The sequence below is a fragment of the Salvelinus sp. IW2-2015 genome, linkage group LG9, assembly GCF_002910315.2.
Source record: "Salvelinus sp. IW2-2015 linkage group LG9, ASM291031v2, whole genome shotgun sequence".
Classification (NCBI taxonomy): domain Eukaryota; kingdom Metazoa; phylum Chordata; class Actinopteri; order Salmoniformes; family Salmonidae; genus Salvelinus; species Salvelinus sp. IW2-2015.
This window is the reverse complement of record NC_036849.1, coordinates 4,609,077-4,636,432: the sequence shown is the minus strand read 5'-3', so window position 1 is coordinate 4,636,432 and position 27,356 is coordinate 4,609,077. Positions and strand designations below refer to the sequence as shown.

Sequence of the window (27,356 nt, the reverse complement as noted above, 5' to 3'; positions counted from 1 at the left end):
CAGAAGAGGACTGGCCACCCCTCATAGCCTGGTTCCTCTCTAGGTTTCTTCCTAGGTTCTGGCCTTTCTAGCCACCGTGCTTCTACACCTACACCTGCATTGCTTGCTGTTTGGGGTTTTAGGCTGGGTTTCTGTACAGCACTTTGAGATATCAGCTGATGTAAGAAGGGCTTATAAATGGTCCAAACAGAGGATCTGCCTCGGGAAAGTCGTATTCCTGGTCGTAATGTTGGTAAGTTGACRTTGCTCTTATATCCAATAGTTCTTCCCGGCTGTATGTAATAAGACTTAAGATTTCCTGGGGTAACAGTGTAAGAAATAATACATGAAAAAAAACGAATACTGCATAGTTTCCTAAGAACGCGAAGCAAGGCGACCATCTCTGTCGGCGCCATCTTTTCAGAGGATCTGCACAGAAAAATGGGAGAAACTCCCCAAATACAGGTGTGCCAAGCTTGTAGCGTCATACCCAAGAAGACTCGTGGCTGTTAATCGCTGCCAAAGGTGTTTCAACAAAGTACTGACTAACGGGTCTGAATACTTATATAAATGTGATATTTCAGTGTTTTATTGTGAATATATTTGCAAACCATTCTAAAAAACAGTTTTTACTTTGTCATTATGGGGTATTGTGTCTAGATTGATGAGGAAAGAAAGAAAATGTCATCAATTTTAGAATAAGGCTGTAACGTAACAAAATGTGGAAAAGTCGAGGAGTCTGAATACTTTCCGAATGTACTGTAGGTCCCCGTGGGCCCTGGTCAAAAGTATTGCACTATAAAGGGAATAGGGCGCCATTTGGGACACAGCCTCTGAATGTCACATGAAATGTTGAGGAATCTGAAGCAATGTTACTGAAATGTCACTGAATCTTCATGTCTAAAGACAAAGTCACATTTCCTTTATTTAATGTACAGGAGGGCCAAAAATACAAGCATTCACAACACAGGGAGGGATGTAATGTACCTGAACTGTATTAGCAATCTATATGAGGTCCGGGCATATGAATTAAATTACATTATTAGAAAAACAAATGTTTCACTCCTTCTAATGACAGTGCTTTACGTCTCGCTGTTTCTGATAGGACGGCAACACGGCGCTCCATGAGGTCTCATGGCATGGCTTCTGTCAGTCAGTCAAACTGTTGGTCAAGGCTGGGGCTGACGTTCACGCCAGGAACAAGGTACAGCAATTCAAATGTGAATATGTTAGGTCTAGATCTGGGACCAATGATGGTAAAAAGCATTAGGACTGAAATGCGTTTCTGTCTGGTGCCTGACAGGTTTTTCATGCCACTCTCAGAGTGCATCCCAAATGGCACCCTATTCCCTATTCCTTTTGAAGTAGTGCACTATAATGAATAGGGTGTCGCTTGGAATTTTTTTAATAAAAAATGTGTCACATACACCGGATAGGTGCAGTGTTGTTTTACAGGGTCAGTCATAGTAGTACGGCGCCCCTTGAGCAAATTAGTGTTAAGTGCCTTGCTCAAGGGCACATCGACAGATTTTTCACCTTGACGGCTCGGTTCTGCCACACTAGGCTTTGTGTGTTTGTTCTTAGGCAGGAAACACAGCTCTCCACCTGGCCTGTCAGAACGCCAATGCTCAGAGCGCCCACGTGCTGCTGCTGGGAGGCTCCAGACCAGACATCAAGAACAATGTGGGGGACACCTGTTTGCATGTGGCAGCACGTTACAATCACCTGGCCATGATCAAGATTCTGGTGGGCGCCTTATGCTCTGGTACGGAGAAAAACAAGGCAGGTCCCAGCTTGATTTTATGTGTACTACAGCTCCTTTCACGTCATTGATTACTTGTTGAGTTTGATGCCACAGTAGAGCTTCTGTCTGTCTTTATCACACACCGTGTCCAGTCAGTGACTGCTCACTGGGTAGAAGTAACCTTTACATAGATGTAGGATCAGCTTATCCTCCCTAACCCTGGGGGGGGGGGGGCTCCTTTGACTGCTCTCACACCTATAGTCACCTCTTCCCTGTGCCAGCTAGGGAATAGGATTAGGGCTAGTCACCTGTCTGTTTCCTATGCCCAGCTAGGGGATAGGGTTAGGGCTAATCACCTGTCTGTTTCCTATGCCCAGCTCGGGATAGGGTTAGGGATAGTCACCTGTCTGTTTCCTATGCCCAGCTAGGGGATAGGGTTAGTCACCTGTCTGTTTCCTATGCCCAGCTAGGGATAGGTTAGGGATAGTCACCTGTTGTTTCCTATGCCCAGCTAGGGGACACTGCTCTCCATATGGCGGCTGCCCTAAACCACAAGAAAACTGTTCAGCTCCTCCTGGAGGCAGGGACTGACGGCAACGCACGAACAACGTAAGTGGATGCATCTCAAATGCTACTCCATTACCATACAGTGCTGTACTTCTGACCAGTGTACATATAGGGGGGATTGCATTTAAAAGGAGCATTGTCAACAGTGCAGGGACCTTGTCAGCAACGCGACCTTTCAATGAATTCCTGTCTGTTCCAGGCAGGGAAGACTGCCCTGGACAGGCCAGAGACTACAACCACAAAGACGTGTCTCTCCTGCTGGCCAGAGCTCCTCAGGTCAGCATGAGATGTTTCTTTGGACATAGACCAATGATACACTGATCTGATACACATTAGAACTGATTCTGGCATCAAAACACCTCTTAGTGAACTTACATTTCCTTCCAAGAGTGACAGTTTGTTAAGAGTATAAAGAGTGCAGATGATTACCCATCGCCTCGTGAGTAGTCAGTTTTTCCAGTCTGTAATCCAGTCTGTTCTTCATTTTATGCACCTTGGCTGGACTGTGAGGTAGCAACAGACAGTATAGTTAGTCGTTAGTTTTCTACTCTCCTGGGTTTTGGTCAGGTTCACTGTTTCACTAGAGGAAGGACGGTGAGGGAAAAGGGACCGGCTGAAGGCAGAACGCAGAACCCAGTCTGTCACCAGAGAAGAAATGCTGCCCAACAAGGTAAAGGCTGTCTGGGGGTAAAATTAGGCGGTGTATTTGACAGGCAAAAAAATTGATGACAGTAGACGGCGGTATGCTAACCCAATGTTAAATATGATGTTTACATTATTTGTGCCTCTTGAGTTATTGGGTTGGGATGAAGCGGAAGTCGAACCTTCATGGACCTTTGTGTACAATTGGACAATAAAGTTGTCTTCTCCTTCACCTCTGCCTCCTGGCTGTTTCCTTCATCGGACAGTGGGACATGGATGAGGCGTCTCACAGTAGTGAGCGTCTGGCCAGCAGGGCCGGCCTCAACAGAGCAGGGCTGCCTCACCATCATCACCACCGCCTTCACTACAGTAAAACATCAGTCACCCCAACCAGCCCTTACACAGAAGAGAGAGACATAAGCTTTTCAAAGAACAGTGATTGGGGGTGTCTCAGGGGATTGGGTTGTGAGGATAAAGACATTTCTGTTCTCTGCAAGATAATGGACAATAAAGTCTTCTCTTCTCAGGCCTTGGCAGAGGATACTCCTAGAAGAAGAATGAATGGCCATCCGACCTCCACAGGAAGAGCAGACTGTGTACATATGATGAAGCCCCTCCCACAACGGCAAAACCTATCAGAATACCCCTGTACCGCGACAAGGACGGCAATGTCAAACAGGTCAGTCACTACGCTGCAAAATTCTGATCATTTCCAAAATTCCCAGGTTTTCGTGAAACCCCAGATAGAAGATCCCATACCACCTTTTTATTTCCTCTTGAGTTATTGAAATGTTTCAACCCTAGGGGTGGGGTGTCCATAACTGAAGTGGTAGTAGTGGTCAGTACAGTAGAAGTATTGTGTGCTGTTGATATTGGTAATATAAGAGACTAAGAAAGAAACCAATGAAAGAAATCTAAAGAAAAGATGTAAAACAAATATCACAATTATACACGATTGTGTTGCCTGGTCAGGCCCCAGCCAATGGCTGCCACTGTAAGCCCCTGATCAAGAGGCTAGAGGGAGAGCTGAACGCCACTAAAGAGGAGATGAGGACACAGATGCTGACGGTTCAGGAGCAAGTCTATACTAGGCTTGGGAGGATGGACCGCAAGAGCATACACCAGGTCTGTCTGCTACCAGTCAATTCAATTCAACTTTGTTGCACACATGGCTTTTTCTGTCTCATACAGAAAGATAAACTACAAATACAGCCTGTAAACCTCTACTAGAATTTGTGTGGACAATTGTGTGGAAATGACATGAATGACATATAGATGTAGGATCTTATTTTGATCACTCTTTTGTGGCTGAGAATTTTCCTGCAACCCTGTAGTGTATTTGAGGTTTGAAAGGCTTCTAAAGTTTGTAATATCCACTTAAAAATGTCAGACTTGATTTGCTGCGTCATTTGTATTTGATTTTTTATCCACCATTTTATCTCCATATTCCCCCTATAACGCAACACTTTTGAATGCTATTTGAGATGCAAGCTGCTGTTCGGCGTTGTGTTGATCAGATCAAAGTGCTGGACATGCTGACCCAGGAGAGGGTGGCAGCAGAGAGGATGGAGTGTCTCTACAGGATGGACCAGAGAGCTGCCCAGGGCAGAGAGGAGGCACAGAGGAGACAGGTATTGTATTACATGGCACAACCACACCCTTATATACCTTCTGTCTACATCCCAAATGGCACTCTATTCCCTATATAGTGTACTACTTTTAACCAGGGCCTTATTCACCCTTCTTAATAACGTCTGAAACGTATTCACAACATCTCTAACTAACCTCTTCACTAACCCACATCCTGTGAAAACATGACAACATGTATTTCTGGTGTCCATTCACACACCAAGCAGGCAGCAGTGACCCTAACCCCTATGTTTCTCTGGTTGTTCACACACAAAACAGGCAGCAGTCACCCTAATCCTAACCCTAACCCCTGGGTTTGCGTCCCTTTGATATTTTAAGTAGAAATCGTGCACCATTTCTATTTTTTTAAGCCTGTTAAATTAACTGATGTGCCTTTTAATATAGACCACATGAAGAATTTAATAAATCAGATTTTTAATAAAGACATTCAACATTTTGACATGTTCCTCCTTTGTGACTTCTATGAAGATCTTATCCCACTTAAATCGCAAAATTTCTCCAGGTTTGCAAAGCCCTAGTTATTTTGTTGCTTTGACAAAGTAATTTCTGAAAATTATTATTTAGTTGATGGGATTAGTGATTAATTTACRTCTGTCCCTCATTTTAAGGTCAACCCTGTTACGTGAACTGAACTCTAATTTTAATGTATTGAAACTATTCCCTTTGAAATATTTTGTTTCTGAAGACAAATTTAACATCTAATAGTAAAACTATAGTGTAAAACAGGTGAGCTGGTTGTACTCTTTTTGAACATGTTCTGGTGTTTTGTGGTGGAAAAGTGAGCAAGTCGAACATAACATGTCAACCCTGTTACTCACAGATAGCCAGGCTAGAAATGTTTTAAACATTTTGGGTGAAGCTTACTTTCAATTGTCTCTCTCTGTTGCACACAACAAACTTCCTTTCCCCCGCCCCAGGGATTAATGGCTGTTTCGAGGTGAAATCATCAACCATGTTACAGTCAACCCTGTTACTTTATTTGGCACAACTTCTCTAGGGTAGGGGGCAGCATTCGAATTTTGGATGAAAAGCATGCCCAAATTAAAACTGCCTGCTACTCGGGTCAAGAAAGATATGATATGCATATAACTGGTAGATTTGGATAGAAAACACTCTAAAGTTTCCAAAACTGTTAAAATAGTGTCTGTGAGTATAACAGAACTGATTTGGCAGGCGAAAACCTGAGAAAGATCCATTCAGGAAGTAGGATTTGTTTTGGTTTTGTAGTTTTCTATTCAATGCCATTACAGTATCCATTGACTTAGGACTCAAATTGCAGTTCCTATGCCTTCCACTAGATGTCAACAGTCTTTAGAAATAGTTTCAGGCTTGTATTCTGAAAAATTAGGGAGTAAGAGCAGTCTGAATGAGTGGACCCTGCCTTGTCACAGAGCTTTTTCATGCGCAACCGAGAGAGTGCCTTTCATGTTTACCTCTTATATTGACGACGTTATTGTCCGGATGAAATATTATCGATTATTTAGGCTGAAAACAACCTGAGGATTTGACATGTTTGACATGTTTCTATGAACTTTACGGATACAATTTAGATTTTTTGTCTGCCTGTTGTGACTGCGTTTGAGCCTGTGGATTACTGAAGAAAACGCGCAAACAAAACTGAGGTTTTTGGATATAAAGAGAGACTTTATCGAACAAAAGGAACATTTATTGAGTAAATGAATGTCTTCTGAGTGCAACCATATGAAGATCATCAAAGGTAAGTGATTAATTTTATCTCTATTTCTGACTTGTGTAACTCTTCTACTTGGCTGGTTACTGTTTGTAATGATTTGTCTGCTGGGCTATGTTCTCAAATAATAAGCAAGGTATGCTTTCGCCGTAAAGCATTTTAAAATCTGACACCGTGGTTGGRTTCACAAGAAGTTAATCTTTAAACCTATGTAAAATATGTTTTTTTTCTGAATTTTTATAGAGAGTATTTCTGTATTCGAATTTGGCGCTCTGCAATCTCACTGGATGATGGCCAGGTGGGACGATAGCGTCCCACATACCCTAGAGGTTTTAATAGGCACTTACTATATTAATTTTCTTATTTAACCACCAGAAAAATTGTTTTTTATGACGTTGAACATGTGCTCTTTATGACAGAATGTGAAAATTAGGTGAAATCAAAAGTTACACTACTCAGAAGGCACACAATTTGTGGAACGACCCCCCTATGTCTCTCTGGTGTTCACACCCCAAGCAGGCAGCAGCGACTCAGGAGTTGAAGAGGTGGTGCATGACTCAGATCCAGGATATGGACCTCCACCTCCCAGCCGACCCCCAGTACTACAAGCTGCTCCCCTCTCCGTCTGTGGGGGACGATGGAGACTCAGAGTGCCTCCCCCTGCTCTCTGTCTTCTCTGGGGACAGCAGCAGCTCTCTGGCTACCTACGTCAACCTGCTGCCATGTCCCTCACCCTCACCCACCCACAATGCACCACACAGTCTGGCGATGGAGCAGGGCCAGGGTCAGGGGTCGGGCAGGAAGTACTTTGAGCTGAAGCTGGACAGATCACCAGGTGGGTGTTAGGAGGAGCATGATAATGAGGATGAGACATGGGAAGGTGGTTCCAGAAATCAAGTCACAATCTAAAAAAAAAGTTCAATCGGATTTCTAAAGTAAGAATTTGTTTAACCTTGTCCCAAAATTTTTGGTGATGAAGTTGTGGGGTTGACAGTAGGTCTAGGTCTTACACCTCTGATTTAGAAAATGCACAAGCTTGAAAAACAAGCTCCTTTTCTCGGTCCTCTCTTCTCAGATAACTACCAGAACACTACTCTTCTCCCTCTGCCAGCTCACCACCATCACCCAGGAATCCTCCTGAGCTCTACCGCCCCCCGGTGTCAGCATCCAGAACGGCTCGACAATCACATTCCGGGGCTGATCTGGGAGGGCTGCTCCAGCAGTGTCAGCAGCAGCCAGTCTCCCACCAGCAACTGGAAGCAGGGCCGGGGCCAGGACAGTCATGGCTGGCACCACAGGAAGCACCTCCGGGACCGGATCAGGACGCGCGGCCTGATGAGACCACCCAGTGTCGGGACCAGGACCCTGGAGTTCTTCATGGACAGACCTCCTGAGCCCACATTCAGTCAGGAGAGAAACAACCTACACGCCATGGAGGTAACTGATGACAAGATAGCTGTGGTGAATACTATATCAATGGCTTCACATTGCCCTCTGGTGGGCTGTCGACCGATGATTCCTTTTCACTTCTGGGAAGGGGTTGTGTGTGGAGAAGGGGTAACTTCTTCTTCACTTACTTCATGTATTTTTGTTGCAGGTGACCCAGAGGTTCTTTGAGACAGTGTCCACTCAGCTGGAGTGCTGGTATGAGAGGAAGATCCAGGATGCCAAGCGGCAGGCAGAGCTCAGGGCACAGCAGGACAGGGCCGAACTCCTGCAGCGAATTAGAAGCCTGGAGGAGGAGCTTGAACAGCTCAGGATGACCAATGGGAGCACAGACAGTTGATGCCAACCGGGCTGACATGAGTTTGAGCAGAGGAAGAGGCGAAGCGAGAGGGTTTACTCTGCCCAAAATCTGTCCACGAAAAGTGAGGAATTTTTTATGGAGGACAATGAGTCGAATTTGGTTAAGAAAAACTTGAATTGCTTACTTGATCAAATAAAAGCATGTGTCATTTCGCCAACTTAAAAAAAATAAAACTTAATCTGAGTTGTGCCTTTTGTTCACACGCGTATCTGCCCTCTCATTGGCTAGAATAGTCCCACCTRATCTCGACTACTTTGGCCTGCCTTCCATCAAAGACAATACAGTGCTTCCATCTTTGAGGACACTCATTTCCAATGTTAGTGTTCACTCGACTATCTTGTCAATATAATAGATTGTCTTTGGTTTGACCCTTACCTTAACCTAATTGTAACCAATTTGAAAATGAAATATCTTATCTGCTACGTTTTCCCATTTATTGCTTATACAGTGCCTTGCAAAAGTATTCATCCCCATTGGCGTTTTTCCTATTTTGTTGCTTTACAACCTGCAATTTAAATTGATTTTTATTTGGATTTCATGTAATGGAATTGTATTCACCCCCTTTGCTATGAAGCCCCTAAATAAGATCTGGTGCAACCAATTTACCTTCAGAAGTCACATAATTAGTTAGATTTCACACAGGTGGACATTATTTAAGTGTCACATGATCTGTGACATGATCTCAGTATACATACACCTGTTCTGAAAGGCCCCAGAGTCTGCAACACCACTAAGCAAGGGGCACCACCAAGCAAGCAGCACCATGAAGMCCAAGGAGCTCTCCAAACAGGTCAGGGACAAAGTTATGGAGAAGGGTGGGGTTATAAAAAAATATCCAAAACTTTGAACATCCCACGGGGCAACATTAAATCCATTATTAAAAAAAGGAAAGAACATGGCACCACAACAAACCTGCCAAGAGAGGGCCGCCCACCAAAACTCACAGACCAGGCAAGGAGGGCATTAATCAGAGAGGCAACAAAGAGACCAAAGATAACCCAGAAGGAGCTGCAAAAGCTCCACGGCGGAGATTGGAGTATCTGTCCATAGGACCACTTTAAGGCGTCACTCACAGAGCTGGGCTTTACGGAAGAGAAAAAAACCATTGCTTAAAGAAAAAATAAGCAAACACGTTTGGTGTTCGCCAAAAGGCATGTGGGAGACTCCCCAAACATATGGAAGAAGGTACTCTGGTCAGTTGAGACTAAAATGTAGCTTTTTGGCCATCAAGGAAAACGCTATGTCTGGCGCAAACCCAGCACCTCTCATCACCCGAGAATACCATCCCCAAAATGAAGAATGGTGGTGGCAGATCATGCTGTGGGGATGTTTTTCATCGGCAGGGACTGGGAAACTGGTCAGAATTGAAGGATGATGGATGGCGCTAAATACAGGGAAATTCTTGAGGGAAACCTGTTTCAGTTTCCAGAGATTTGAGACTGGGACGGAGGTTCACTTTCCAGCAGGACAATGACCCTAAGCATACTGCTAAAGCAACACTCGAGTGGTTTAAGGGAAACATTTAAATGTCTTGGAATGGCCTAGTCAAAGCCCAGACCTAAATCTAATTGAGAATATGTGGTATTACTTAAAGATTGCTGTACACCAGGGGAACCCATCCAACTTGAAGGAGCTGGAGCAGTTTTGCCTTGAATAATGGGCAAAAATCCCAGTGGCTAGAAGTGCCAAGCTTATAGACACATACCCCAAGAGACTTGCATCTGTAATTGCTGCAAAAGGTGCTCTACAAAGTATTGACTTTGGGGGGTGAATAGTTTGACAAAAAAAATTATTTGGCATTTTCAAAGTAGTAGGCATGTTGTGTAAATCAAATGATACAAACCCCCAAAAATCTATTTTAATTCCAGGTTGTAAGGCAACAAAATAGGAAAAATGCCAAGGGGGGTGAATACTTTCGCAAGCCACTGTAGCTGCTCCTATGCAGCGTTCCACTTTAATACGGGTTACTACGTACTCACAACTATGAGTGATGTGTTTTATTTATGGATCCTTCCCGACTACTCCTACAGGCCTGAGATATTATGTGATACACCTACCATTATATGTAGTGTATCTGACAAAGTCCTAATGGCAACAAATCCTGGTTTACTTTTGTGAAAACATTTTTTACAGTTTGTATTTGCTTTGAAAAAACAGCAACAACCAATAAAACCCACTCCGAGCATGTGTTTTTCCTTTCATTTGTACCTTTTAATCTTTGCTAGTTTCTTTCAATCTTTCCCAAATACAAATTTCATAGAACACACATTTGAAAAAAGGATAAATCTGAACAATAAAAACATTTACATCTCATACTTAGGTTAAAGGCTAAAAATGGAGTACAACTCTATAACACACTCTTACAATGCCAAACTGTAAAATCCTACTCGTGTCCCTGTGTTGTGGTAGAGTTCTGGGTCCTGGTTGGGAGAGATGGTGGCTTGTGTTTCTTGAGGAGGGTTTTGATGCTGCTCTTGGTTGGCATGGCAACGCCGTTGTATATGAGAAGGAAGCCACGAGCAGCAAGCCCCTCAGGATGATGGCTGCCATGTTGTTGACGAGTTGTTGGGTTGGGAACGCCGCGGAGGCTCGTCTACGTAGATCTACCCGTATAGGAAGAGAGAGAGAGAAAGGGAGAGCGAGAAAGGAAGGAGAGAAATAGGTGAGGGCCAGAGGTTATCTTGTTCTTCCTCTTTTTTATTAGTTACTGACTTCAGTGTAAAAGCTACAGGGTTCCTCACCTGTACCTCCTCCACCAGGTCACACAACACAACTCCAGGAATGACAGAGATACGGAAGTGGAAAAGCTCAGAGCCCTGTGGAGAATAATGGTGGTGGTTGTTAGGTTGGAAAAATATTATATTTATAACATTGTCACAATGAAACCCCAGATGGAAACTGCTATTTCATAGCACAATTCGCATGACTGAAATGACAGTATTTCTATGCAGACGTATACAGATTACACTCAACTGTTTTACAATTTATGAACATGTCATATAGTCAGGGAGACTGTAGATGATTTACATAAAGGCTGATCTGCAGTCCCTCTGGGTTGTAAAGATTGTTCTCTAGACTGTCTTCAAGATATTGTCTCATCCTGTGCATGGTGGGGGTGGCATGGGTCCCTACCAACACAAAGGATGGGAAAAGACAGGTTAACAACAGAGAATGTGTGTTTCACTATAGTGCACTAAAGACCTGCCCATTAGGCAACATTTTGCAAGGGAAGTCATGATCATCCTTTTCTGGCTGAAATCAGTTTTTCTGGTTGAAAAGATGACAGAAAAGATGTATTTTTCACATTTTAAAGTTGCAATCCTAAATGGTGAAACTGCCACGTCCTTTTGGGATTTTACAAAAACAAATATGTTTTTTTAAATTTGTACTTTTTACCCCTTTTTCGTGATATCCAATTGGTAGTTACAGTCCTGACACCCTGCCCGCTTAACTTGGAAGCCAGCCGCACCAATGTGTCGGAGGAAACACCTTACAACTGGCGACCGTGTCAGCGGGATCGAACCCGGATCTGTAGTGACGCCTCTAGCACTGCGACGCAGTGCCTAAGAAAGCTGCCCCACTCGGGAGGCCCCAACAACAAAAGAAGTTACTGCAAACAACAAACACCGGGTTTTTTTCAACTTAGACATCATTTGGGGGACCGAGTGGCGCAGCATTCTAAGGCACTGCATCGCAGTGCTAGAGGCGTCACTACAGAGCCGGGTTCGATCCCGGGCTGTATCACAACCGGCCATGATCGGGAGTCCCATGGGGCGGGTTAGGGAAGGGTTTGGTCGGGGTAGGCCATCATCTTAACTGACTTGACTAGTTAGATAAAGGTTCAATAAAAATTGCACACGCAATAGAACAGCAGAATATGTACCTGCAATATATATATATATATATATATATTTTTTTTTACACGCCTCCGTTTCATCCCAAAACAAAAACAAAAGGTGCTGGGGTCCGCAGTGGTGCTGTTTCCCCTAATGCTGATTCCATCTTTAAAAACATCCTTATATTGCAAAGCCTTCTGGATGAGACTGACCTGTGACCTTCCAGCTGCTGGTCCGGTTGTTGACCCCACGCCTTCCAGCTCGTGACTCGGAGTAACACTACCAGTGATATGGAGTTGAGAGAGCGCCGCCGTGACGTTAAACAAGCGTAGACGTGGAAAGGCGCTCAGGTGTGGATGTCTCCTCGAGGAAGCCAGATACAGCGTGGTTTTGTGTAGTCGTTTGCAAGGATACCCAAGGTAAGTGCGACAAAACTCGTGTTTGAAGTAGCACGCTCTCACACAAGACAAACAGCTAGCAGAAACGTACAAAACCACGAGGGACTGTGGCAAAGACGCTCAAAATTTAACGTTCTTACAACCAACATATACGAATTATATATGACTCTATCATGTTCCAACAATGAGCTCGCAGAGGATCAGAGCAGAGAACTGTGATTACTGCAGAAAATGCATCACAGTTGACTATTAATAAGACCCTACATACGTTATAACATATACGATTTTTATATGATTTCATTCATGCTCGCAGTCGACAAGACTGTATTATGCAGAATGCACAGTTACATTAAGACAATACTTTAATATTATATATCATACATAATATGATTTATAGCATATTAATATTTTTTTTAAAATAAATGTTACAATATTTAATGTATAGTACCAGTCAAATTTGAACACACCTACTCATTCCAGGGTTTTCTTTATTATTCTATTTTCTACATTGTAGAATAATAGAAGACATCAAAACTATGAAATAACACATATAGAATTTGCTTATTTAACTGTTCTTGCCATAATATGGACTTGTATTTACCAAATAAGGCTATCTTCTGTATACCACCCCTACCTTGTCACAACACAACTGATTGGCTCAAACGATTAAGGAAAGAAATTCCACAAATTACTTTTAACAAGCACACCTGTTTTGAAATGCATTCCACCTCAGGAAGCTGGTTGAGAGAATGTCAAGAGTGTGCAAAGCTGTCATCAAGGCAAATGGTGGCTACTTTGAAGAATATAAAATTATTTTGATTTGTTTAACACTTTTTTGGTTACTACATTATTCCATATGTGATATTTCATAGTTTTGATGTCTTCACTATTATTCTACAATGTAAAAAAATAACTTGAATGAGTAGACATGTCAAACTTTTGACTATACTGTATATGTAATTGTTTTGTTTTTGGAAGACATTGATGATTGATCACACTGATGCAGATGTGTACCCTCTGTCTGCAGTCAGAGTTGATGGCTAGAGGAGAGACTTTCAGTCTGTCTGTACAGCCACATTCCTCTGCTGACCTTTTCCTGCACACTGCTTATACCGACCAGAGTTCTGGAGGAAGGCACACAATTTGTCACCCAAAAACACTATGCATCACAGCTTACACCCAATGCGAAACACAACACAGAAGCACATATAGACACTTAGTAAAGTTACACTGCACACAACATACAAGACTTGCTCAGCTTGGAGACAAGGTAGTGCTGGCGTGTGTGAACACCTTGTGACCTTTGCTCACCTTGGAGATGGGGTAGTGCTGTCTGGGGTGGGGATGACTTGGGTCAGCGTTATAGATATTGTCTGTGGTCGGGATTAAAACACCTAGTTGGGAGGGAGGCCGGTAGTTCACCTGAAGCACACACACACGCATCTCATTATCTGCACACAGGTCAACTAATAAAACATTGATCGCATGCCTGTAACCCAGTGTATCTCTATCTCTCACAGGCAGGTTGAAGAGCCTCTTGTTGTCCATGTGATCTACTGGATCCGTGTGGATCCATTCGTGGTCACTGATTGGCTGTTGGGAGACATAGACGATTTGGAGTCCCTCGGGGCAGGAGTTCTGTAGCGTGAAGGTGAAGGAGGAGGACCTACACAACAGAGAGGCTTCTGGGATGTATACCGTCACTGTGGTGGTTGCCTAGGGGCAGAGGGAAAGATAACACAACACAATGGACTTCAGACAACTGCGTTCAGCAGGGTTGGGGTTCCATTTTCATTCAGTCAAATCAGGAAGTAAACATAAATTCCAATTCCAATTCTTTCAATTAAAAAAATGGAATTGGAATTTCAGTTAACTTCCAGAATTGAGTGAATTGAAATGGAATTGACCTATACCTGATATACTGTATGCAACTACAAAAATGTTTTATGTTATTATTCGTCTATATAGACAAACGCGAGGATGATATTTTATTTTTATTTATTTATTAATTTTTTTTCACCTTTATTTAACCAGGTAGGCTAGTTGAGAACAAGTTCTCATTTGCAACTGCGACTTGCCCAAGATAAAGAAAAGCAGTGTGACACAGACAACCACACAGAGTTACACATGGAGTAAACAATAAACAAGCCAATAACACAATAAACAAGTCAATGACACCGTAGAAAAAATAAAGTCTATATACAGTGTGTGCAAAAGGCATGAGGAGGTAGGCAATAAATAGGCCATAGGAGCGAATAATTACAATTTAGCAGATTAACACTGGAGTGATACATGAGAAGATGATGATGTGCAAGTAGAGATACTAGTGTGCAAAAGAGCAGAAAAGTAAATAAAATAAAAACAGTATGGGGATGAGGTAGGTAGATTGGGTGGGCTATTTACAGATGGACTATGTACAGCTGCAGCGATCGGTTAGCTGCTCAGATAGTTGGTGAGGGAAATAAAAGTCTTTAACTGGGTGTTCGTTATCGTACCAGTGAACTGAGATAAGGCGGAGCTTACCTAGCATAGACTTATAGATGACCTGGAGCCAGTGGGTCTGGCGACGAATATGTAGCGAGGGCCAGCCGACTAGAGCAACAGGTCGCAGTGGTGGGTGGTATAGGTGATTTGGTAAACAAAACGGATGGCACTGTGATAGACTGCATCCAGTTTGTTGAGTAGAGTGTTGGAAGCTATTTTGTAGATGACATCGCCGAAGTCGAGGATCGGTAGGATAGCAGTTTTACTAGGGTAGTTTGGCGGCGTGAGTGAAGGAGGCTTTGTTGCGAAATAGAAAGCCGATTCTAGATTTGATTTTGGATTGGAGATGTTTAATATGAGTCTGGAAGGAGATTTACAGTCTAGCCAGACACCTAGGTATTTATAGTTGTCCACATATTCTAGGTCGGAACCGTCCAGGGTGGTGATGCTAGTCGGGCGGGCGGGTGCGGGCAGCGAACTGTTGAAAAGCATGCATTTGGTTTTACTACGTTTAAGAGCAGTTGGAGGCCACGGAAGGAGTGTTGTATGGAATTGAAGCTCGTTTGGAGGTTAGTTAGCACAGTGTCCAAGGAAGGGCCAGAAGTATACAGAATGGTGTCGTCTGCGTAGAGGTGGATCAGGGAATCGCCCGCACAAGAGCGACATCATTGATATATACAGAGAAAAGAGTGGCCCGAGAATTGAACCCTGTGGTACCCCCATAGAGACTGCCAGAGGTCCGGACAACATGCCCCGATTTGACACACTGAACTCTGTCTGCAAAGTAGTTGGTGAACCAGCGAGGCAGTCATTAGAAAAACCAAGGCTATTGAGTCTGCCGATAAGAATAGGTGATTGACAGAGTCGAAAGCCTTGGCCAGGTCGATGAAGACGGCTGCACAGTACTGTCTTTTATCGATGGCGGTTATGATATCGTTTAGTACCTTGAACGTGGCTGAGGTGCACCCGTGACCAGCTCAGAAGCCGAATTGCACAGCGCAGAAGGTGGATTCGAAATGGTTAGTGATCTGTTATTAACTTGGCTTTCGAAGACTTTAGATAGGCAGGGCAGGATGGATATAGGTCTGTAACAGTTTGGGTCTAGGGTGTACCCCCTTTGAAGAGGGGCCGCTTTCCACTCTTTAGGGATCTCGGACGATAAAAAGAGAGGTTGAACAGGCTGGTAATAGGGGTTGCAACAATGGCGGCGGATAGTTTATAGAGAAGAGAGGGTCCAGATTGTCTAGCCCAGCTGATTTGTACGGGTCCAGGTTTTGCAGCTCCTTCAGAACATCTGCTATCTGGATTTGGTGAAGGAGAAGCTGGGGAGGCTTGGGCGAGTAGCTGCGGGGGAGGCGGAGCTGTTGGCCGGGGTTGGAGTAGCCAGGAGGAAGGCATGGCCAGCCATTGAGAAATGCTTATTGAAATTTTGATTATCATGGATTATCAGTTGTGACCGTGTTACCTAGCCTCAGTGCAGTGGGCAGCTGAGAGGAGGTGCTCTTGTTCTCCATGGACTTTACAGTGTCCCAAAACTTTTTGGAGTTAGAGCTACAGGATGCGAATTTCAGCTTGAAAAAAGCTAGCCTTTGCTTTCCTGACTGACTGCGTGTATTGGTTCCTGACTTCCCTGAACAGTTGCATATCGTGGGGACTATTCGATGCTATTGCAGTCAGGATGTTTCTGTGCTGGTCAAGGGCAGTCAGGTCTGGAGTGAACCAAGGGCTATATCTGTTCTTAGTTCTGCATTTTCTGAACGGGGCATGCTTATCTAAGATGGTGAGGAAATTACTTTTAAAGAATGACCAGGAATCCTCACTGACGGGATGAGGTCGATATCCTTCTAGGATACCCGGGCCAGGTCGATTAGAAAGGCCTGCTCGCAGAAGTGTTTTAGGAGCGTTTGACAGTGATGAGGGGTGGTCGTTTGACCCGACCCATAGCGGATACAGGCAATGAGGCAGTGATCGCTGAGATCCTGATTGAAAACAGCGAGGTGTATTTGGAGGACAAGTTGGTCAGGATAATGTCATGAGGGTGCCCATGTTTACGGATTTAGGGTTCTACCTGCTGGGTTCCTTGATGATTTGTGTGAGATTGAGGGATCTAGCTTAGATTGTAGGACTGCCGGGGTGTTAAGCATATCCAGTTTAGGTCACCTAACAGAAGAACTCTGAAGCTAGATGGGGGCGATCAATCACAAATGGTGTCCAGGGCACAGCTGGGAGCGGAGGGGGGTCGATAGCAGGCGGCAACAGTGAGAGACTTATTTCTGGAGAGGTTCATTTTTAAATTAGAAGTTCAAACTGTTTGGGTATAGACCTGGAAAGTATGACAGAACTTTGCAGGCTATCTCTGCAGTAGATTGCAACTCCTCCCCTTTGGCAGTTCTATCTTGACGGAAAATGTTGTAGCTGGGTATGGTAATTTCAGAATTGTTGGTGGCCTTCCTAAGCCAGGATTCAGACACCCAAGGACATCAGGGTTGGGGAGTGTGCTAAAGCAGTGAGTAAAACAAACTTAGGGAGGAGGCTTCTGATGTTGACATGCATGAAACCAAGGTTTTTTCTATCACAGAAGTCAACAAATGAGGGCGCTGCCTGGGGACACATCACCCCGAGGAACAGAGGAGTAGGATGAGGGTACGGCTAAAGGCTATCAAAACTGGTCCCTAGAGCGTTGGGACAAAGAATAAAAGGAGCAGATTTCTGGGCGTGGTAGAATAGATTCAGGGCATAATGTGCAGACAGGGGTATGGTGGGGTGCGGGTACAGCGGAGGTAAGCCCAGGCACTGAGTGATGATAAGAGAGGTTGTATCTCTGGATAAGCTGGTTATAATGGGTGAGGTCACCGCATGAGTGGGAGGTGGGACAAAAGAGGTATCAGAGGTATAATGAGTGGAACTAGGGGCTCCATTGTAAACTAAAACAATGATAACTAACCTAAACAACAGTATAAAGGCATATTGACATATGAGAGAGACATACAGGGGTGTATGTATTGGGAGAGCTAGCTAAGACAACAACAGCTAATCAGCTAAAACAACAAAGGTAAAATGGGATGAATGGGCAGAGAGGGTCGGTTAACTAAACACAGGCCTGAGTTCCGGGCTGGGCCGACAGATAAAAATAAATAAATAAACAGAATGGAGTACCGTGATTAATGGACGGATTGAGGGTGATATGGAGTATTGGGGTAATCCTTCTTGCAGAGGTGATTGAAGGCGGTGAGGGTGAGCATGTGGTTGTTGGTGTCGTCCCAGGAGTGTCTGGCTGTGACTCGGAGGCCAGAGGGTTGGTCAGAACCACACGCATGAACTTCTTATGGTACACCATGGACAGAGCTGCACACACACAGGTTTTGTTAGAACGAGAGCATTAAAGCTGGAATCCTTAAGTGGTGAAACTGCAACAACGCAACAAACACCCCCCCACCAGACATCATTGAACACGCGTGATAGAACAGCAGAATAATTAAACACAAAATGACCACACTGAAGGAGGCCCTGTTTCCCCTAATGCGGATTTCAATCTTTAACTATAGACTACCCTTTCAAAAGAATGTAGACAGTGATACACAGGAATAGGAATTGGTGTTAGGTTCTAATTCTCAGAGTAAAAACTCGGACACTATGAAAGCTTAAACCAAGTTTATTCTTCCCAGAGGATCAATACAGCTGCATTAGACAAGACATTGTTCACACAAGCACTGATATTTAACCATTTTCTCCAGCTGAGTCTCCTCCTACACATCTGAACAAACATTGCATCTTTACTGCTAGGCAGGAAACTAAGTAATACGGCATAAACTTTCTTTTCTCCTTAACGTGACCTGACCTGCCCCCTTCATCACTAATCCATGGCTCTCTCCCCTTATCAATGCCTGCCACATGTGATCGCTTTCTCTGCACTCAGCACATTCCAAGCTTAATTGCACACACTATATACCTTCCTCTACAGATAACCATTAACTTCTGGTGTAGACCCTCTAAACCTAAGCACTCAATATTTCAATAGGATACCTGATAATTAACCCTATCCCAAGTTTAGGAGTTAGTACCCAGAATCATCATTGGTAATAACCCAGACACTACACACCTCAACCCCACACCACCACTACTCACAGTAGTCGGACATGAAGGCCTGAAGGTGAAGTTGAGCTCTTCTCTGACGTTGATCCTCATCAGAGCGTTATTCCTCACACCGTCCAATGACTGCAGGGCGTGACGACATAGCCCCTCCTTCATCCCCCAGCTCCCCCGGCCAGATGGATAAATGGATCCATTTCACACATTTAAAATAATATAGGGTTGGTTTCCAGATCTAGATTAAGTCTCGTCTTGGATTAAGAAGTACTTTCAATGGAGAATCTCTATTAAGCATACTTTTTAGTCCAGGACCAGGTTTAATCTGTGTACAGAAACGAGCCCATAGACTTACCTCAGGCGAGTACTACAACAATACACATTCAAAATCATTGAGGATTTAATAACACACAATAAACACAGTAACCTGCAGAGTGGAAGAGCAGCCACTCTCCTGACCGGTGCTGGTCAGGGGGAGCACTAGGGCTGGCATAGTGGGTTTGGCTAGGGCACTGCCGCTGTGCACAGCCCTGTGATGAGTAACTGCTGAAGCCTGGTGCTACCACAGCCTTCCCCACGTGGGACAAATTAAACCCCTGGGACGGATCTGGACAAGACAGGACAGCTCACAGTTTACCACAGGAGAACAGCAGCAGGGTGTACTAAAGCAGGAAGCTCAGTGTTTCCCACAGAAGAATGAAGTGGTATCATCTAAGGAATCAAATCAAATTGTTATTGGTCACATACACATGGTTAGCAGATCTTAATGCGAGTGTAGCAAAATGCTTGTGCTTCTAGTTCCGACAGTACAGTAATATTTAACAAGTAATCTATCAATTCACCAACAACTACCCAATAAACACAAATCTAAAGGGGTGAATGAGAATATGTACATGTAAGTATATGGATGAGCGATGGCTGTGCGGCATAGGCAAGGTGCAATAGATGGTATAAAACACAGTATATACATGTGATATGAGTAATGTAAGATATGTAGACATTATTAAAGTGGCATTATATAAAGGTGACTAGTGATCATTTGATTAAAGTGGCCAGTGATGGGTCTCAATGTAGGCAGCAGCCTCTCTGAGTTAGTGATTGCTGTTTAGCAGTCTGATGGCCTTGAGATAGAAGCTGTTTTTCAGTCTCTCGGTCCCAGCTTCGATGCACCTGTATTGACTTCGCTTTCTGGATTGTAGCGGTGTGAACAGGCAGTGGCTCGGGTGGTTGATGTCCTTTTTGGCCTTCCTGTGACATCGGTGCTGTAGTGTCATGGAGGGCAGGTAGTTTGCCCCCGGTGATGCGTTGTGCAGACCGCACCACCAGGCTGTGRTACAGCCCGACAGGATGCTCTCGATTGTGCATCTGTAAAAGTTTGTCAGGGTTTTGGGTGAAAAGCCAAATTTCTTCAGCCTCATGCGGTTGAAGAGGCACTGTTGCGCCTTCTTCACCACACTGTCTGTGTGGGTGGACCATTTCAGCTTGTCTGTGATGTGTATGCCGAGGAACTTAAAACTTTCCACCTTCTCCACTGCTGTCCCGTCGATATGGATAGGGGGGTGYTCCCTCTGCAGTTTCCTGAAGTCCACGATCATCTCCTTTGTTTTGTTGACGTTGAGTGAGGCGTTGTTTTCCTGACACCACACTACAAGTGCCCTCACCTCCTCCCTGTAGGCTGTCTCGTTGTTGTTGGTAATCAAGCCCACTACAGTTGTGTCATCCGCAAACTTGATGATTGAGTTGGAGGCGTGCATGGCCACGCAGTCGTGGGCAAACAGGGAGTACAGGAGGGGGCTGAGCACGCACCCTTGTAGCCCCAGTGTTGAGGGTCAGAGAAGTGGAGATGTTCTTTTCTACCTTCACCACCTGAGGGCAGCCCATCAGAAAGTCCAGGACCCAATTGCACAGGGCGGGGTTGAGGCCCAGGGCCTCCAGCTTGATGATGAGCTTAGAGGGTACTATGGTGTTGAATGCTGAGCTGTAGTCAATGAACAGCATTCTTACATAGGTATTCCTTTTGTCCAGATGGGATAGGGCAGTGTGCAATGTGATGGCGATTGCAACGTCTGTGGACCTGTTGGGGCGGTATGCAAACTGAAGTGGGTCGAGGGTGGCCGGTAAGGTAGTCTCTCAAAGCACTTCATGGTGACAGAAGTGAGTGCTACGGAGCAGTAGTCATTTAGTTATCTTTGCTTTCTTGGGTACAGGAACAATGGTAGCCATCTTGAAGCATGTGGGGACAACAGGCTGGAATAGGGAGCGATTGAATATGTCCGTAAACACACCAGCCAGCTGGTCTGCGCATGCTCTGAGGACGCGGCTAGGGATGCCGTCTGGGCCAGCAGCCTTGCGAGGGTTAACACGTTTAAATGTTTTACTTACGTTAGCCACGGCGCAGTCCTTGTTTGCGGGGCCGCGACGGTGGTACTGTATTATCTTCAAAGAGGGCAAAGAAGGTGTTTAGTTTGTCTGGAAGCGTGACGTGGCTGGTTTTCTTTTTGTAGTCCGTGATTTCCTGTAGACCCTGCCACATACATCTCGTGTCTGAGCTGTTGAATTGCGACTCCACCTTGTCCATGTCCTGGCATTTCGCTTGTTTGATTGCCTTGCGGCGGGAATAACTACACTGTTTATCTTAACTTCAAGCGTGCACACTTAAATTTAATCTTCCTTCAAATGGATCTAGTAAGTCAAGCAGCTCATAGCTCAGGAGAAACCGCAGCAGGCTGGGTTAAATAAAGCTATGAGCTGTGGCCGAAATATTTTGGATCGTGTCTTAAGACTCATGACGAGAGATTGAGATTGTAACTAGAAATATCACATTAATATACTTGGAAGGATAGGAAAATATCTGAAACGTAGCATGATTCTGTTAGAATTTCAGGACTAGTAAGCAGCATAAAATAAGTTTGGGAATCACTAAATGTAAATGAACTAACAAGTCAGTTGATGCTATCTTTCTTTCCAGTTACCTAGGTCTTTGAGCTGCAGTGTAACAGTGAGCCCCTCGGGCTCCCCCTTCTTCACCAACAGGTCACATAACTGCATAGGCTCCGCATTCAAGCTGGCTCCTTTGATTGGCTCCAGGATCTCCCCGACGACGACCCCGGAGAACCCCCCCAGATAGTGAGTCCGGAACACCTCTGTGATCACCACCATCCCACCATCACTGAGGGAGAACACACACACAGACATGTATGGACATGCACACACGCACATCTGGAGGACACTGATGGCATTTACTAAGACACATAAGACAATACAAAGATATAAAGACACTCAATAGTAGATAGGAAAGTCAATACTAGATCAGGAAGTCAATACTAGATCAGGAAGTCAATACTAGATCAGGAAGTCAATACTAGATCAGGAAGTCAATACTAGATAAGGAAGTCAATACTAGATAAGGAAGTCAATATTAGATAAGGAAGTCAATATTAGATAAGGAGGGGCCTCCCGGGTGGCGCAGTGGACGGTGTTTCGTCCGACACATTGGTGCGGCTGGCTTCCGGGTTGGATGTGCGTTGTGTCAAGAAGCAGTGCGGCTAGGGTTGGTTTGTGTTTCAGATGAGACAAGACTGTAACTACTACCAATTGGATACCACGAAATTGGGGAGAAAAAAGGGGTAATAAAAAATATATATAGATAAAGAAGTCAATATTAGATAAGAAAGTCAATAATAGATAAGGAAGTCAATATATAGATTAAGAAGTCAATATTAAAGTCATATTAGATAAGGAAGTCAATATTAAAGTCAATAATAGATAAGGAAGTCAATATTAAAGTCAATAATTAGATAAGGAAGTCAATATTAAGATAAGGAAGTCAATATTAAAGTCAATATTAGATAAGGAAGTTCAATATTAGATAAGGAAGTCAATATTAGATAAGGAAGTCATATTAAAGTCAATATTAGATAAGGAAGTCAATATTAAAGTCAATATTAGATAAGAAGTCAAATATTAATAAGGAGTCAATATTTAAAGGCAATATTAATAAGGAAGTCAATATAGATAAGGAAGTCAATATTAAAGTCAATATTAGATAAGGAAGTCAATATTAGATAAGGAGGTCAATATTACATGTAGACAAGGAACAAGTGTCTAAAATAGTTCAAAAGATCCACAAGATGACAGGTTTAAGAGATTTGGGGCTAGAGTCCCCCCCACCTGAAGTAGATGACCTTGCCCACGTGGTCAGGTGAGAAGTGGCTGGCGGGTGCCACGGTGAGAGGGTTGTTCCTGCCCTGGCGGTTGTTTCCGTTAGCATGGTCATTGATGACAGCATTCTCGTGGAGCAGGACTGTGTGGTCTGTGGTGTACTGGAGGGCCAGGGCTTTGTCAAAACCCATCTCATGTTTCTATTGGGACACAAACACACAGTAGGTTAAAAACCAAGATATCAGTGTATGTCTGCAACAGGCCTGACAGACAGGAGAATATCGTATTGGCCAGTATAGACAATAGATGATGTGCTATAAAGGCATTTCTACACAAACAGTTGTCAAAAACTGCAGTAACCCGATTCGTATGCCTTTTATGGTCTGTCTGAGGATAATCTCCCATGGGCAGATTCTGCTGAATGGGATACGTGAGATAACGAGCTGCAGTAGTTCCGGTCTTTGGGTTTTGTCACTGGTTAGGCCGTTGCTCTGTACCGTTATGAGGTGGTCTATTTCAATGGTCCTGTAGCTAAAGCAACTTTGGTTGTGTTCAGTATGGCATACCATAGCAAAACGTTTGCAACACTGACCTCTATGAGGTGGTCAATCTTGATGGTCCTGTAGCTAAAGGGCAGTGACAGAATGATGCTGAGACTTTAAAATCAAACCATACAACTCTATGCACAAGGACCACTTTTAACAAAATTACTTTTTTGTGCCATCATTCTGTTACCAAACTTTGCATCTGCATTGTTTTTTAAGTAAATGTGTTTTTGTAAAAATGTCTGTGGAAATTCTTAAAAGGTGTCTTTGTGCTTTGAGATGTATGGTCTGTTGAACTTTGCAATCATTGGATTTTGTTTGGCATACATTTCAAAGTGAAACATCTGAGTCTCAGCATCATTATGTTACTGTGAAATTGACCTAAAGCAACTGGGGTTGTGTTGAGTAGGGTATACCGTAGCAAAATGTTTGCAACACTGACCTCTATGAGATGGTCTATCTCGATGTTCCTGTAGCTAAAGCCACTGGGTTTGTCTTTGTCCAGCTGAACAGCAATCAGGATGCCCATGTGACCACACAGTAGAGTACTGGCTACATCCAGGGTCTCGTTCAACCACGCAAACCTGGCAAGACCTTCAGGAGGACAAAAATGGGTGGGGATGGGGGAGATGGGATGTGATGGGAATTCTGGCAGGTTCAAGTAGGTCTGTGGCGGTCATGAAATTTTGTCAGCTGGTTATTGTCATGCAAAAGACTGCCGGTCTCATAATTAAAATCTCCAGGTTTCCATGCATACAAGCCGCTGATGGGACATCTGCATTTAAAATAGCTGAATAAATCAATTTAAAATAGACCATCACAATAGATCCAGTATTTATTTAAGACAGGTCTAAAGAAAGATTATATGAATTTTAGAAGAACAGAATATGAATTGGCCTACTGTATGTTATCTGGCTATGCTCCATGCCATAGGCTGTGGTCTAGTTCATTTAGCAGACTAGATATGCTAATAAATCCCGTGGCATTATTTTATATTATATGATTTTATAGTARCTAGAATATAATTGAACTTAGCTGAATAAAATGGAAAGGATATTTTTCCCATTCCGGAGCGAGTACACAAGCTATGTTGAGCGTAAAAGTGATCATTTGAAACAGGTCCTATACAATAGATTTAGAGTTATTTGGMAAAGCTTGCAGTCTGTTCCATGCCTCATGCTGCACACGCTGTTCTCTCATCAAGTGATAATATTTTCACTATTCTAAATGTAATCTTGTCTTCACTATTATATCAAATTAGTTTTAATTTAGAATGGGCCATTATCAAATGGGCAGAAACAGAGACATGGGAAAAAAAGACATGTCATCCATTTGCACTCGAATAGTGAATGGAGGCAACTTTTCAGCTGGTTTGGTTATTTCTCTCTCTGCGTGCTGGAGAAAGGAATGAAGGAGAGAGGAAAATATGGAAACGTATAGTGGTGAGATATTCTGTAGCTAAAGGTAATGCCCTATTACTAGGCATTTGAATTTCAAATACAAATTCATATACAGTGCATTCGAAAAGTATTCAGACCCCTTGATTTAGAATTCAAGGCACACTTAACCAGCCCGGCTACTACAGCATTCTGCAGCGATATGCCATTTCATCTGGTTTGCACTTAGTGGGACAATCATTTGTTTTTCAACAGGACAATGACCCAACACACCTCCAGGCAGTGTAAGAGCTCTTTGASCAAGGAGAGTGATGGAGTGCTGCATCAGATGACCTGGTCTCCAAAATCACCTGACCTCAACACAATTGAGATGGTTGCGATGAGTTGGACCGCAGAGTGAAGGAAAAGCAGCCAACAAGTGCTCAGCATATGTGGGAACTCCTTCAAGACTGTAGGAAAAGCATTCCAGGTGAAACTGGTTGAAAGAATGCCAAGAGTGTGCAAAGATGTCATCAAGGCAAAGTGTGGCCACTTTGATGAATCCCAAATATATTTAGATATGTTTTAACACTCATTTGGTTACTACATGATTCAATATGTGTTATTTCATAGTTTTGATGTCTTCACTATTATTGTACAATGTAGAAAATAGTAAAAATAAAGAAAAACCTTGAATGAGTAGGGGTGTCCAAACTTTTGACTGGTACTGTAAGTATTCAGCCATTTGCTATGAGACTCGATATTGAGCTCATGTGTATCCTGTTTCCATTGATTATTATGAACCATTCTACAACTTGATTGGAGTCCACCTGTGGTAAATTAATTTGATTGGACATGATGGACCTGATGATCGTTAGCGAGTTGGGTACTACCAACACATGTCCTGAGTGCATAAGAGGAGATTACCGTGACTCAACGGTCACGTGGAATTTTACTGCGGGCATGACTCATGACTGCCGATGTGGCGGTAATACGGTCTCCACAACAGCCCTAGGTTCAAGCCTACATCCTGCAGCATATTCTTTAGGAGTTGATGGTGGTGTTCCAGGTTGTCTGTTTTGCAGTCACCCTGTTCTCAGAAGGGTTCACAAACAAACATGGTTCCTTCCTGAGCAGTTACAAACTTCTCCAGGCGTTGCGAGATTGGATCATTTGGGAAGCACGACTGCAAAAAAAGATAACCTGGAACGTCACTATTGTTGTTGTCCCACCTGACTTCATGATGTAGAGGTTTCCATGGTCAGTAAAGAACACTACCACACCAATGACAGTACAGCTCAGCGCGTCTATCACGATCTGATTGTCTAGAGAGAACACCCACGTGAAGGTAGAGCCTCTATCTGACGATGTCCACACCTAAACACATCATAATACACAGACAAAGGTTGGGTAAGGGAAATACATTATGGTAACAAATTCATCATACTTAGATAGGACCCTGAGTTTTCCTACCTCTGGTATTTTTTATTTTGTCAAGTAATTTGAACTCTGTGTGTGTGCGTGCGTATGCATGTGTGCGATGTATGTGTGTGTGTGCTGTCACCTCTGAGCCGTACAGAATAACATGGTTGTCCAACAAGAAGATCCCTCTGGGCTGGAAGTCTAGAATCACCGGGGGGAACTTGGTGTGACGTTAAAAATATCCTCTGCCTTTACACCAAACACTGACACCATCGCACCCTTCTGCTGGAAGAGAGAGACACACAATATCATTTCATGATCATACTATCTGGGGATAGTGGATTTTTAATTGACTCAAATTGAATCAATCAAATCAATCTCATACAAAGCAAATGGAATCCACACTTAATGGATTGCACTCACTTTGTATGGATTGTGCTATACACTGAGTGTATAAAACATTAAGTACACCTTTCCATGACATAGACTGACCAGGTGAATCCAGGTGAGAGCTATGATCCCTTATTGATGTCAATTGTTAAATCAACTTCAAACAGTGTAGATGAAGAGGCGGAGACAGGATAAAGAAGGACTTTTAAGCCTTGAGACAATTGAGACATTGTGTCACACCCTGATCGGTTTCACATGTCTTTGTGCTTGTCTCCACTCCCCTCTAGGTTTCGCCTATCTTCCCCATTGTCTTGTCTGGTCTACCAGCGTGTTTTCCTGTTTCTCAAGTGTTTGTTTCCTAGTTTTCCCGGTTCTGACCATTCTGCCTGTCCTGACTCGAGCCTGCCTGCCGTCCTGTACCTGCCTGACTCTGACCTGATTACGAACCTCTGCCTGCCCTGACCCCGAGCCTGCCTGCCGTCCTATACCTGCCTGACTGATTATGAACCTCTGTCTGTTCTCGACCTGCCCTTTGTTATACAATTATTGAGAACTGTACTATCCGCCTCTTATGTCTGC

General features: G+C 43.7%; 1 protein-coding gene and 1 pseudogene across 1 annotated transcript in view; one reads left to right on the top strand and one right to left on the bottom strand.

The window, feature by feature from the left end:
• Positions 1-9,361, top strand: part of LOC111968979 (ankyrin repeat domain-containing protein 6) — a 34,182-nt gene extending 24,821 nt beyond the window's left edge. Inside the window, 14 exon segments of the mRNA XM_070445106.1 lie at positions 1,085-1,183; positions 1,564-1,765; positions 2,239-2,332; positions 2,494-2,566; positions 2,858-2,889; positions 2,891-2,990; positions 3,199-3,377; positions 3,483-3,502; positions 3,505-3,611; positions 3,905-4,057; positions 4,450-4,563; positions 6,789-7,107; positions 7,321-7,709; positions 7,870-9,361. Of these exon segments, the coding sequence (XP_070301207.1) occupies positions 1,085-1,183; positions 1,564-1,765; positions 2,239-2,332; positions 2,494-2,566; positions 2,858-2,889; positions 2,891-2,990; positions 3,199-3,377; positions 3,483-3,502; positions 3,505-3,611; positions 3,905-4,057; positions 4,450-4,563; positions 6,789-7,107; positions 7,321-7,709; positions 7,870-8,058 (2,070 nt within the window). The 3' untranslated portion in view covers positions 8,059-9,361.
• A 794-nt stretch (positions 9,362-10,155) lies between these two features.
• The window catches only part of LOC111968465 (cation channel sperm-associated auxiliary subunit beta-like), a 59,917-nt pseudogene continuing 42,716 nt past the window's right edge, over positions 10,156-27,356 (bottom strand).